Here is a 14429-nt window from a genome sequence, read left to right as displayed (position 1 = left end):
GCCTCACAGAGGGGGCATCATATAGGCTGACAGAAGGGGGGTCAGTTAGTCTTACAGGGGGGGTCAGTTAGCCTCAGAGAGGGGGCATCATTTAGGCTCACAAATGAGAGGAAAACAGTCCGTCCTGGTGGAAAGTCCTAGTGACAGGAGCTTGCGACAGCTAAGCTCATTGAACCTCCAAGTCAGGGCACAGGGAGAGATGAAGCTGGTGCTCTGCCATGTCTTCCTTTTTATTAAGCCCAGGACCATACTCCATAGATTGTGCTACTAACACTTGGATAGATCCTCCCATCTCAGTAACTCAATTTAGAAAATCCTTCACAGACACACCCAGAGATGTGTCTCCTAAATGATTCTAGGCCAGAGGTTCTCAATCTTCCTAACGCTGAGACCCTTTAATACGGTCCTTCATGTCGTGGCAGCCCCTCCAACCATTAAATCATTTCATTGTTACTTCATAATTGTAATTTTGCTAGTTATGAATCGTAATGGGAATATCTGATGTGCAGGATATCTGATACGCAAGCCCCGTGGGGATCTCAACCCACAGGCTGAGAGCCGCTGTTCTCTATATCCGGTCAAGTTGACAAACAGCATTAGCTGGGCATTGAACTCAGGACCTCTACTTGCTATGTCACATTCACAAAATATGTGGGGGAGTCTGTCTCTTCCATGAAATAGGCCCACACAGCCACAGTCCATCACACTAGCTCTTTTTTAAAAAAACTTATCTTTAATATGGGCTTTTAAATTTTTTTAAAGACTTATTAGGCCGGGCATGGTGGCGCGCGCCTGTAGTCCCAGTAGCTTGGGAGGCTGGGGCAGGATTGTGCATGAGTTAAAGACTTATTTATTTATTTTATGTGTATGAGTACACTGTAGCTGTACAGATGGCCGTGAGCCATCATGTGGCTGCTGGGCATTGAACTCAGGACCTCTACTTGCTCTGGCCCTGCTTGCTCTGGTCACACCTAGCTCTTATTGCTACTCAGAGGTCCACGGGATGAAGAAATCAGCTCTACTTGGTGCCTGTCTCGTGTAGAAGGGGAAGAGTCAGTGCTGAAGTCTAGTTTGCTGCAGAGTCCTCATACAAACTTCTGGGCTTGAGCACTGTGACCCTCGCAGAACAAGATGAGCTTGGGAGTCAGTGTGTATCTAGGGAGCATCTTCCGGGTGTGCTGCAGCGATTAACGCTTTGATTATTAATTTCTGTAGCAGCCCTAGAAACTGAATCACTTCCTGACAATTTGCTTGTTTTGGTCAAGTCTCCCTGCTGCTGCTTTACAGGATGGGGTGTTCCCTCCCGGGTGCTTCTCACCCTGCCTACAGCCGGCACGCCCCACTGTAGTGTGAAAGGCATTTGGTAGAGATGGCTGACAGCCCTATCTATTCAACCCTAGAGCTGCCTGCCCCACCTCAAGTCCAAGATGACTCCAGATGGAACCTCAAAGGTGAGTCAGGCCCATCAGCACTGAAGACTGTGCCGAGCAGGAGAGGCAAGGGGAATTACTGGGAGGAGGGAGGGCACGAAGTTGAGGACGCTTTCAGAAAATACTTGGGGTTCGGTGCGCAGTGCTCTCTGGAACTTTCAGTGTGGAGTGCAGCTGTGAGACCAGTCTCGGATGATTCTTTTCTGGGCACCCACTTCTGTGATCCCAGCTCATGCCCAGCAATGGCGATGCGATCTTTTTTGTTGTTATTTTTTTTTTCTTTATTCTTAAGGATTCTATACATGGAGACTAGCACGATCCTCTTTATTGACCCCAATCTAACCTAAAGTCAGAGTGCTTTGCGAGAGAATTTTGTCTGTGGTCAGGCTTTACGGATTGATATCCCACCACGTCTGTTTCAATAACCAGGGACTGAAGAGCAACAGTTTTATTACGGGATAAGGGTAAGATTTCTTGAGATGAGAAATGGATTCACACATGTAGAGTTGTTTCCTGTTTCTTATCTTCCCCTTCCCTCCCCTCCCCACACCCTTCTTGGGTTGCAACTGAGGGGTGAAGGCATTGGACTTTACAGATTAAATTATAATTGTATAATTGGCCAGAGATCTGGCCAATGACACCCACAAACCCCCTTTTATGCAGATTCTTGTCTGAGACAGGGATCGATGTAAATGCCAAAATTAATCTTTGATTTTACACATCAAGCAGGTGACTCCAGGAGACATAATCTCTTCTATAGTTTTTTTTTTTTAGATTTTTCTCTGTTACATACTTTTACCATCCCTTATCCTCTTCTTTTTGTTACAATTTTTAATGCACCCTTTGAAAACATAGCCATGTTTTCTAAATCATGGGCATTTAGATTTATTTCTGTTTCTATAAACTATATGTGTGATTTTTCCTTTATCATATCTGCTCTAATTTGTGAGGGCTAGAAAGGTTAAGTCAAAAGGAATGTATATTTTAAAGTATAGAGCTTAATAATATGATATGCTATATAATATATATTAAGTAAAGAACCTAATAATTAAATAGTTGGAACTAATATATACATAAAATAAAATAAAGTAAAATTTTTGTTTTACTTTAAGTTGGATAATGGCTACCCAAATACAATTATAATTTGATAACATTTTTTTTTTTTATTTACCAAGCCACAATTAAAATGAGGATTTTTTTTTTTATTTCATTAAGGAGCCATTTATGCAGCCGGACTTGGTGGTGCTCACCTGTAATTTCAGCACTCAGGAAGCAGAGGCAGGCAGATCTCTGAGTTCAAGGCCAGCCTGGTCTACAGAGCAAGTTCCAGGGCGGCTAGGGTTACAGAGAAACCCTGTCTGGGATGGTAGGGGTAGGCATAAGTCATAAGAAGTCATCTATGCTACAAATCTAGTGATTTTTTAAGTTTTAATTTTATTTTCTGTGTAGTGCTAGCTGTACTGGCACTCACCCTGTTGACAAGGTTGGCCTTGAACTCACAGGGATCCACCTGCTTCTGCCTCCCCATTGCTGGGGTTAAAGATGAAGTTTATTTTTGTTGTTGTTTGTTTCACTATAATGCTAGAGATTTGGGATTCATGAGTGAACATATTTATCATGCTGAATGCTTGTGAAGGTTCTCTCACTATGAAGTTACTTTAAGAAGTTGAGAAATTTTCATTGATACAAATGAATAAGAACAAATTACCTAAAACTTGAGTGGGTACAGGAGACTAAAATAGGAAGATTAAATTCGCTCTCTCTTTGGCCTAGGGCAGGCTCTCATGTAGCCCAAGCTGGCCTCAAATTTGCTGTGGTGACTTTGAGTCACTGATCCCTCTGTCTCTAAACCCAAGTGCCACCATTACAGTGGCTTCTACATCCTGCTTCAAAATAATTGTTTTATTTCAAGATAATAACCAAAGGAATAAAAAAAAATCCTTACAGTTTTTCTTTACAGATAATTTCCATACCATCAAATCAGATGCCTATGATTTTTAAAATAAAAACCTGAAAAAAATCCTTTCATTTTCAAACTAGAAATACAGTATTCTTAGAGAAAGTATGCCACAAAACTAATATGGCACAATGCTCTATCCTCCAATGCAAGGCCAACCTAAACTTATTTATTATACATCCAATAGTTTCTTACAAAACAAGGTGAATTTTATCAAGTACTTCTGAGATGAAGTTTACTTTATTTCAGTTTAAATTTTATTTATTTAAAAGTTGAGTGCCAGGTTCAAACTAGAAGGATATAAAAATAAAAATAAAAATAAATAAAAAAAGCAAAAATTTTCTCCCTCTGTTTTTGCTCCTAACCACCCATTTCCTCTTGAAAAGGGAAACTCTATGCTGGGACGGGCTTCCACATTGGATCTTGACCGAAAGGCTGAGAAGTGCTCTTGGATTGGCTTCAGTGATACCAAGCAGCCCTTGTCCTAATGAATGTATCTTTCTTTTAAGTATATATTTAAAAATCACTTCATATTGGCTTTAAAAGAATCCCCTTCAGAAGCTACATGGCTATAAATATATCTGACTGTTTTGTTTTCTTTTGTTTTATTTTTTATAAAAATTTCGATTTTTGGTTGATAGGTTTAGACAGTTGGCCTTCCTATAGACGTTGTGGCCACAGGCAGCCTTATGAGTGTATTTTGCACCTGTGTGTGCGCGTATCTAGAAAAATGTTTCTCGAGGAGAAATTGCTGGGCCAAAAGGCAAAATGCTTTTCTTTTCTTTCTTTCGTTTTTGTTTTTTTGTTTTTTCGAGACAGGGTTTCTCTGTGTAGCCCTGGCTTTCCTGGAACTCACTCTGTAGACCAGGCTGGCCTCGAACTCAGACATCTGCCTGCCTCTGCCTCCCAAATGCTGGGATTAAAGGCGTGCGCCACCACCGCCAGGCGGCAAAATGCTTTTCAATTCTGGTAAATTATGCCAAATTGTCCTTCAATCCCTAAAAAGTGGTGTCTGTCTACACACTAGTTCACTGTCCTAGTCTTGAGAGTACAGAAGCCACAAGTTACAAAGGCAACGAACGGTTCCCTTTAGCTGGACTGCCAAATGCTCGCCCTAACCAGGAGAGAAACCAGTGTGGCCTGGTTCTCTGTCCCTCCAGGCAGAATTGCTTCACGATACCAGAGGTTCTGGCCTGAGTTTCTGCGCCTGGCTCAAGGATTTGGCTTTGGATTGTGTCTCTGCAGCAGTCTTACACCGGCCTCGTCTTTCCTGCCTTGCGATGGTGGCTTTGGGGCTGTTGACTGTGATTCTCATGAGTCTACTGATGTACCAACGGGTCCTGTGCTGTGGTGAGTACCGGCTCCACCTCCAAATTAACCTTTCGTTTTATATAATAAAGCAAGATGACTGTTAGTGACAGGGTGTTACAGACTCTAGAGTATTCATGGGATTCAGCCCCACTCTCCACTTCGAATTCACGCCCTAACTTTCGGCAGAGAAACTCCCTGGAAGTTGGAACTTTTCCGGTCCAAGCTGATTACGCCACAGTAGTCTAGGAAAGGTGCGAGACCACCAAATGCAATTCGATGCCTCGGCCTGCAGCTTTCCCTCAGGCAGTTACCTAATCTTTATGTGATATGGAAATCTTTCCCTACTTTCTAGTTCCCGATCTAGTATGGTATGTGTACCATAGTTGTTCACGTATGTACGTATGTACGTCTCCTGTGGTGGGATGGCTTATGGTGATTTGATGCAAATGAATCTCATGGAAGGAGAAAATCAAGAGGTCATGGAACCTTATTTGAAGTCCCTGAGATGTTCACACAGTGCCCACTCATTTCAAGCACTTTAGCTTGAAATTTTCAAAAAGTATTTACTATTAGACACTGTAAAGCATGCTTGAAAAAGATCAGTATATTCTCTAATAAGTCTTGATATTTAAAATCAATTAGCTATGTTGTTAAAATGGTCAACTATATATTTTTATAGTTGATAAAGAAAAAAAATCTAGTTTTGACAAAAGATTCATGCAAAACCCAAGAAAAGTAGTTCTCTTGTGGCTTCCTTAAGAAGTCTTGTTTTTTTTTTTTTTTGTTTTTTGTTTTTTTTTTTTTGTTTGTTTGTTTTTTTGAGACAGGGTTTCTCTGTGTAGCCCTGACTGTCCTGAAACTCACTCTGTAAACCAGGCTGGCATCGAACTCAGAAATCCACCTGCCTCTGCCTCTCAAGTGCTAGGATTAAAGGTGTGAGCCACCACTGCCCAGCAAAGTCTTGGTTTTAAAAGAAAAATAAAGCCTTGTTTTCCTCTCAAATGAGAACTGAAGTTATTTTAATTTTTTTTTAACTTTTATTGCATTATGATGAGAAAAGTTACATGATTTCAATTTATCTGAATTTGTTAACATTTAAAAACATATATTAAGTAAATAGAATTGTATCACATTCTTGTTTCCCTTTTGTACCCCAACTCCTCCCAGAGACTCCCCTTCAATACCTACAATATCTTTTTTGTCATATTCTTTATAATTTATAAAATATTATAACAATAAAAATGAGTATTATAAAAGTTGTTTGATATAAAACAACAATCAATTCAAGTCTTATGTAGATGCTTGTCTACAGCAATCCTGAAAATACATACATTTTTCTCAATATAAATTTTAAATAACTCCAAACATATTAACTGTCTATTTCAAAATAGTATATCACTACTAGTATTTTCTTAAATGAACATAAATACATAAAGTCTTTTTGTTTGTTTGTTTGTTTGTTTTGTATTTAGTAGAGCTTAAAATCTTGGCTCTTAGTGTGGTATAAGCCCAAAATAAGAACAATTTTTAGACATTGGATTTCATTGTAATAAGGCTGTATTTCAATGACCCTCACATCACCAAAGGTTTTTACCTCCATCATAGCTAAGTTGAGAGTTGACAGTTCTGCTGCGCCCAGGAATAAATTGTAGGCTCGATTTTTGGATACAGACTTCCTGCTATGGTTAAAACTATTTGGCTTGAGTGAGTGAATTTATTCTCAGCCCACAGAGAACAAGTTACATTCATTTAAGAAATGGTGTGTGTATTAAGATGGTCTATCCATGAAGTCATTCGCCAACTGTTTCAATGAACAATGGTTCTGCTTGGAGGGTGGCACATACATTAGGTGAGGGTAAGAATTTGGTTCATTGGTTGTGATGATTTTGAAAACCATTCATCTCAGAGAAAGAGTAACTTATAAAGTACTCTTCTTCAAATATGATACAATAGTTACAAACATCAAGCAAAGCATTCGGTCTCACTCTTGTTCTCTTACAAGCCCCTTCCCAATTTAATGGTCTACATTTCTTTTGGGTTTATAAATAATTTTGAAATATGTAAGTTGTTTTGAAAACCATAGTATAGTGTAAAAACATGAAATAAACAATACTACTAATAGAGAGGCTGAGATAGGAGAAGCAAGATTTCAAGACCCTTATGTTGTATACAGCAAGACACTGTCATGAACAAACAAGTTGAAAGTGTATATGGATTGTACAATATTGGACCTATTTCTCCAATTACCAAATTAGAGGGACCATTGGATGACAATAAACAAATTTCTAATTCCTCATGTTTTTGAATTTCAATCAATTAGGATATGTTGGTAACATTAATTTTCATATTAAGATATTAAGAAAAATAATTGTTACTTCCTATTGTTTTTGTTGTTAGAGGTAGATTTAGGTTTGTGTAGATTTGTTGAAAGATTACTTTCTTGCTTCATCTAGGTGTGAAAGGATATTGTGTAAATTTTGTTTTGTCATGTAATATCTTGTTTCTTCCATCTATGGTAATTGAGAGTTTTGCCGAATATAGTAGTCTGGGCTGGCATTTGTGTTCTTGTAGGGTCTGTATGACATCTGCTCAGGATCTTCTAGCTTTCATAGTCTCTGGTGAGAAGTCTGGCATAATTCTGATAGACCTCCCTTTATATGTTACTTGCCCTTTTTCCCTTATTGCTTTCAAAATTCTTGCTTTGTTTAGTGCACTTGGTGTTTTGATTATTATGTGACAGGAGGAATTTCTTTTCTGGTCCAGTCTATTTGGAGTTCTGTAAACTTCTTGTATGTTCATGGGCATCTCTTTCTTTAGGTTAGGGAAGTTTTCTTCTATAATTTTGTTGAAGATATTTACTAGCCCATTACCTTGGGAGTCTTCACTCTCTTTTGTACCTATGATCCTTAGGTTTGGTCTTCTCATTGTGTTCTGGATTTCCTGGATGTTTTGAGTTAGGAGCTTTTTGCTTTTTGCTTTTTCTTTAACTGTTGTGTCAGTGTTTTCTATGGTGTCTTCTGCCCCTGAGATTCTCTCTTCTATCTCTTGTATTCTGTTGGTGATGTTTGCATCTACGACTCCTGATTTCTTTCCTAGGTTTTGTATCTTCAGGGTTGTCTCTCTTTCTGATTTCTTTATTGTTTCTATTTCCATTTTTAGATTCTGGATGCTTTTGCTCATTTCCTTCACCTGTTTAATTGTGTTTTCCTGTAGTTCTTTAAGGGATTTTTGTGTTTCCTCTTGAAGGGCTTCTAGCTGTTTACCTGTGTTCTCCTGTATTTCTTTGAGGGTGCTATTTATGTCTTTCTGAAAGTCTTGTATCATCATCATGAGAAGTGATTTTTATATCTAAATCTTGCTTTTCCAGTGTGATGGTGTGTCCAGGACTTGCTATGGTGGGAGTATTAGGTTCTGGTGATGCCAAGTAACCTTGGTTTGTGTTGCTTGTATTCTTATGCTTGCCTCCTGCCATCTAGTTACCTCTAGTGCAACCTGCCCTTCCTAAATCTGACTGGAGCCTAACCATCCTGTGATCCTGGTTGTGTGAGAACTCCTCAGAGTCAAGCTGTCTCTGTGATCCTGTGATTCTGGGATCCTGTGATCCTGGGGTTGTTAGAGCACCTGAGAGTAGAGCTTCCTCTGGATGTTTTGGGATTGGTTACAGAGTTTGCACCCAAGGTCTGCTCAGGGCACCAACCCAGACAAACCAGAAGGAATCTGAGCCCCTGGGCTGGCAGAGTTCCTGTGTGCCTAGTCCTGCTGGTCCCAGTTACTCCCGATGTTGGGACAGATGTTGTGTCCTCCTCACCTCTGATCCTGGGTGTGTTAGAGCACCTGGGAGTGGAGCTTCCTCTGGGTGTTGTGGGACTGGCTGTGGAGTTTGCGCCTAAGGTCTGCTCAGGGCACCAGCCCAGAGAGACCAGCCATTTCAAGCACTTTAAAGGAATGAAGATTGTATCTTCTAGAGGAACCTAGCAAGGAGAATTCTATCACTTTTCAATTTAGTATCTGATGTGCTTTTCTGTCAGAAAAAAAAATTATGTTCAGGTAGTCACTTTAGCTGAAGATGATTTTGTTTTCCAATTTTTATTGGTTCCAGATGATCACATCTGGACGTCCTGAAAGATTCTGAACATGTGAACTCATTGGGGATATACAGACAGTACCTAGATATACACCATGGCAGTATATGCATCCTTTATACGCTGCGTGTACAATACATGGATACAGACAATTTTCAGGGTACTGTGTGCTCTATAGGCTGATCAGAAATTTGGTCAGAATCCATGCCTGCTTGGTGGAAACTACTTCAGGAGTGATGAGTTGAACATTGTGGACCATTCAGTTTGAGGTCATATGTTACAGATTTCCCCAAATCTTAGTTTGAAAAGGGGTAGGGCAAGGTAGATACTGGAGAGGCCATGTTTTCCTATATCTCCTTTTAACTTTGCAGGATCATTTGGTCCATAAAGATGTGAGCCATGTATCCTCTTTCCTTCTAGGCTCCAAGGACTCTACGTGTTCCCACTGTCGCAGCTGCCCTATCCTCTGGACGAGGAATGGCAGCCACTGTTACTATTTCTCAACGGAGAAAAAGGACTGGAATTCTAGTCTGAAATTCTGTGTGGACAAAGGCTCACATCTCCTTACATTTCCGGACAATCAGGGAGTGGTAATTGAAAACATGTGGAAAATATAGAGCTACTCCACCCTCCCTCTTTCTTCCTCTCCCTTCCCCTATTCTTATCCTCCTTTTAGATGGCTTTGAACTTGTGGTTTTCCTTTCTCAGCCTCCTAGCTCTTTGTGTGTTTTAATATTCATTTATCTCCATCTGTGTATATGTTTGCTCATTTATGTGTGAATTTTTTGAATATTTATTTATTTATTTATTTATTTATTTATTTATTATATGTAACTACACTGTAGCTGTTTTTCATACACACCAGAAGAGGGCATCCAATCTCATTACAGATGGTTGTGAGCCATCCTGTGGTTCCTGGGATTTGAACTCAGGATCTCCGGAAGAGCAGTCAGTGCTCTGAACTGCTGGGCCAACTCTTCAGCTCTTTGGCCCTGCTTGCTGTAGCTGTCTTCAGACACCCCAGAAGAGGGCATCAGATCTCATTATGGATGGTTGTGAGCCACCATGTGGTTGCTGGGATTTGAACTCAGGACCTTCAGAAGAGTAATCAATGCTCTCAATCACTGAGCCATCTTTCCAGCCCTTATACGTGTATTTGAACATTTATTTATTTATATATTTGTGTGTGTCTGTGTGTGTGCACATGCCATGGTGTGGTTGTGGTGTGCATATGTGCATGTGCTTGTGCTTTTGCACGTGTGTGCTTTTGTATGTGTGCACGTGTGTGTGCATGTGTGAGGTGAGATGGTGGTAAGCGTTGCAGAGAAGAACTAGGCTTAGAACACAGACCTAGTTAAATGAGGAATGAGGCCCTGAAACACACAAGTCCAGCTGTATATGGAAGTCAGTGGAACTTGGGAGGGAGAGGCCAGAGGGACAAAGGGGACATAGGGACTTACATGTTCTCTGCGAAGTGTTCTTTATTCACTGGATTTCAGTAAGTTCTAGAATGGGAACAATGTCTAGAAAGTTCAATTAGAAGGAGAGAACATGGGGGTGGGAATGGGGTTCTGTTTCCTACAGCCCCCTGGGTCCTGTTCACCCAGAATCTCTCTCCATGCCTCTCCTGGTCTTAGAAGACATAAGCCATCTGAGGAGTTGACATCCTGGCACAGACTTGATCAAACTCAGTTACAATTTGCACATAAGAAAGAAATCTTAGATTTTTTTTTTGTTTTGATATTGCTGTTTGTTTTAATTTGAGGGGGAATAAAATCAAACCACAGAGAATAGTTTATTAATAACTGAGAGCTAGGGGCTTTGTAGCCCAAGCTGGTTTCAAGTTCATATTCTGGGGTCAACCTTCTACTCAGATTAATAATCTGCTGGGATTCAAGGAGTCCCACCACACTCCTGGATCACCACTGCCTATTTTGAGGAAAGATGAGCTGTTTAGTTTATTTTCTCTCAAAAGAACATGTATGCGCTTGAAATTCTGGAATGATCTAAATTCCAAATCGTTCCTCAGAGTTTCTCTTTTCCTTCCCCCTTTGTCTAAGCCAAGTGGCAGGATACACTATATAGCCTTGTTTTCTGGAACGTACTGTAGCTGTTTTGAGCATCTGACTGAAGTCAGTAGCAAAAGTGAGCAACTAGCTCGAAACATTTGCCTGCAAACTACTGACACAGCAGCAGTGAGTCACAACAAAAGAAAGTGCAGCAGAGAACTAACTAGACCAAGCACTCTGTAAGCTACACCACGCACTCACGCAGGAGACAAGCAACAAGGAGAGCCGGAAGGGCAAAGACGCGGAGTCTCTGGGAGTCGGGGCTGTCTTTGTCCTGGAGAATTCTAAAGGGACTTTGTTTTTCTCTCCTTATGTTTCCTGGATTATGTGCCCACTATGGAGAGTACACCATTGAGTTAAGTCGGCTGTGTTTCCAAAGTTGACTGCTTTTTGTTTTTTTTGTTTTTTGGTTTTTTGTTTTTTGTTTTAAAAAACCCCAGAGTGCTTGGTTTCAGTCAGAATTGGAGGGTGCCAAGCACCCCTGCTATATTTAATAAAACTACTGATGTTATTTTCCACATTCTTATGAATTCTTACTTGATTCTTCTTTTTTCTTTTTTTCACCTTTTGTCAAAGTCTATAAAACCAAAATGACCTATACAGATTGGTAGAGTCCATTGTCCCAGGTTAACTCCTTTGTTCTCAAGGCATGATATATTATGGTATGAGCAATATTCCCAGTTTCATGTGTGTCTGGAAAGCTACCAAAAAGACCGTATTTAAAAACAAAAATCAGGGTGTGGTGACCCATACCTGTAATTCCTCCACTTTGGGGGCTGAGATAGGAGAAGCATGTGTTGGGGCAACCTGGTCTACAGACTCTGCCCAGCTATACAAGTCTCTTAAAACTGAAAAAAAGACCAGTCCAACAGTTTGGTTCGGTGAGGAAAGGTGCTTGCCACCAAACTGGACAACCTGAGTTCACTCACTGGAACCTCCGCACATGCACACTGTGGCATGCCCCACTTCATCTAACACAGCATCTTTGTTACTTTTGGTTTTTGTGTTTTTTCCCCTTTCTGGAATACAAGCAAACATTACATGCTTCAGAAGTGACAACGCCCAAGTGTTCCATTTCACCTCTTTGGGGAATAAGAGTCCTGAGCTAAAACCCTTGGGCATATCATTATGCTGTTTTGTTGTTGTTGTTGTTGTTGGACACATGTACATGTGCCCACACACCCTAATCAACCAATTAGAGGAGAGAGAAAAATGATTTTGTGTTTGAAGGCCTTTTTCATGTGGGATCTCATTCAAGAGTAATATGGTGAAATTTTTGAATATTTGGGTTCATCTTGAGTAGGAAGGGCTGGTCATGTGGCTTAGCATCGTGTGGGGCTTGAGGATAATAAGCCAGCACAAGATGGGGAGCTCTTTCCCACCCTGCGAGAACCCTCTTTCCCACTTCAGCACCTTATTAGCTCCAGTTCCTCCTTTGGAGATGATGAGAGAATGCAATGAAGATTTTTCTTCTCTCTTGTGGTTATGGAGACTGAACCGCAGCCTTGTATGTACCAGATAATCACTTTACCATAGAACGTCACAGCTTCAGCCCACAAAGTAAAAGCTTTTCTTAGAAAGCCAGAGGAGAAACCAGGCCCATTCCTCTAAGCAGTCTTTTTAACCAGTGGGCCCAGAAACGCGGGAAGTCTCAAGCCATCTTGAACATTGGACTGTCACTTCGTCCCAGTCCCTTCTTTCTCCTTCATTCCTCCTTGCTACCCCAGCACACACACTCAGAACTCAAAAGAGGCAAAGGGGTGGAGATCTGTACCTAGGAGGTTCTTGTCACTCACAGCATGATGCCTGACTCCACAATTTATTCTTCCACGCATTCTAGATAACAATTTTCTATATCGAGTCAAGGTGTTGGGAAGTTCGTAAGCAAGAGTTCTTGCCATGACAGTAGTAAATTTTAGTCGAGACAGGCAACTGAAGTCATAAATAAATACGGTAATTCGTGCTTTGAGGAAGAAGCTCAGTTTGATGGGACAGTGACTGTGGACGCTGTTTTAGATGGACCCCTCAGAAGCACGACTGGCCTGCACAGTGCCAGCCATTGAAAATCCAGGGAGCAGTACAAGGCTGTGCAAAGACCTACTGCAGGAATGCTCTCGCCCTGCTACAAAAAAAGGGAAAAGAAGGCAGATGGGGCAGGAAATGGGTGGAATGAGCAGTTGGCAAGCCTTTGGATGCGCCGTCAAGATTTTTAGATTTTTAAAACCCGAAACCCATTGAAGAGAAGCTAGGGAGTGACTCTGCCCTTAGTAGACAGCACAGAAGAGTTTCCAAGTGTCTGCTGTCCCCACAGAGAATTTAGTCTTCCTTTGACTCTCCTCTTGCTGATGAGGATGCAGTCAGGCGAAGGGGGGCATCTACAGCAGAGCCCGTAAATTCTTTCTCTCCTGGCCCCATCTTCCAGGAATAGAATAAAAATAACCCCCAGTTGGGACATTTAGTAGCATCACAATAATAGAGTTGAAATTTCACTGGGCTTTCTTGATTTCTGAATAAAAGACAATTTTCTCTGAAGGAAATTGTTCAACAAACACTAATCTAAAATACCATAAAAAGGTCATTCAAGTAATTCAGCCCAAATTCAATTAATTAAGTTGTCACCAGAAAATATTGAAAATGTAATTATTCATTACATGAATGTCCAACCTTGACGATAAAATTAATCTTCTTGGATATATTCTTTGTTCTGTTTAATGCATTGGGTAGTTCCCTTGGGGCATAAGCATCTTCATTTGATTGTGCTACCAACTTACAGAGCAAAGCATCGTTTATCCCGTCCCACTGGGTAGCACAGCACACGTGAGGGTACACTTAGTTTAACTCTGTCTTAAGGCCCATTGGACCAGGAGAGCCTGGTGGGGTCCCAGAGCACATCACTGTGAATGTAACTGCAGTTGGCGCTGTGGATGGTGAGTGAGGCAAACGCTCCTGCAGCAGGGACAGCAGGGTTGAGCTTCTTGCTCCTGCAGCAGGGTCGAGCTTCTTTCTGCTCAATACCTATCAGTCTCCATCTAATCAGAGAGGAAGTAGCAGTGGAGGTGGAGCTGACCCAGTGTCTTATCTGTTATACTGTGGGAGCGTGCTTATGAACTAAAGGTCAGTTCTGGCAGGCGGCTCCTTGTAAAAGACAGACTTCTGTTAGAACTCAGAACCCCATTAGAATTAGAAGCTAAAGAGAGGTTAGATATCTGAAGTGGTTGCTTGCCTCAGCTTCCTTCATTTCAGTAAAATCCCCTAGAGTGGACGGCTTAAACAGCTGACACAGCTTTGGAGACTGGGATGTCTAAAGTCAAGGTTGCTGCTAAGAGCCCCTTTCAGCTCATCGGAGAGTGTCTTTCCTTGTGTCCTCACTGTAGAGAGAGCTTCAGCTCCGGTCCCTTCTAATTTTAAGGCCATAGGATCCTGTCATGGGGGTACCATTTTAAGGCCTCACCTAAGCCTAATCAACTCGAAGCTATTCACTTTCAGATGCCGCCACATTGGAGGTTAGGGCTTCAACATATGAATTTTGGGAGAGACAGAGAGAGAGAGAGAGAGAGAGAGAGAGAGAGAGAGAGAGAGA

The 14429-nt window shown here is 41.2% G+C and overlaps 1 protein-coding gene across 1 annotated transcript in view; it reads left to right on the top strand.

The window, feature by feature from the left end:
* The first annotated feature begins 1287 nt into the window (after window positions 1–1287).
* The window catches only part of Klrg1 (killer cell lectin like receptor G1), a 15890-nt gene continuing 2748 nt past the window's right edge, over window positions 1288–14429 (top strand). Inside the window, exons 1-3 of the mRNA XM_031384060.1 lie at window positions 1288–1451; window positions 4633–4737; window positions 9201–9370. Of these exons, the coding sequence (XP_031239920.1) occupies window positions 1370–1451; window positions 4633–4737; window positions 9201–9370 (357 nt within the window). The 5' untranslated portion in view covers window positions 1288–1369. The remainder of the gene's footprint in view (window positions 1452–4632; window positions 4738–9200; window positions 9371–14429) is intronic.

Source organism: Mastomys coucha, unplaced genomic scaffold (genome assembly GCF_008632895.1).
Source record: "Mastomys coucha isolate ucsf_1 unplaced genomic scaffold, UCSF_Mcou_1 pScaffold20, whole genome shotgun sequence".
Lineage (NCBI taxonomy): Eukaryota > Metazoa > Chordata > Mammalia > Rodentia > Muridae > Mastomys > Mastomys coucha.
This window is presented reverse-complemented; position numbering and strand designations above follow the sequence as displayed.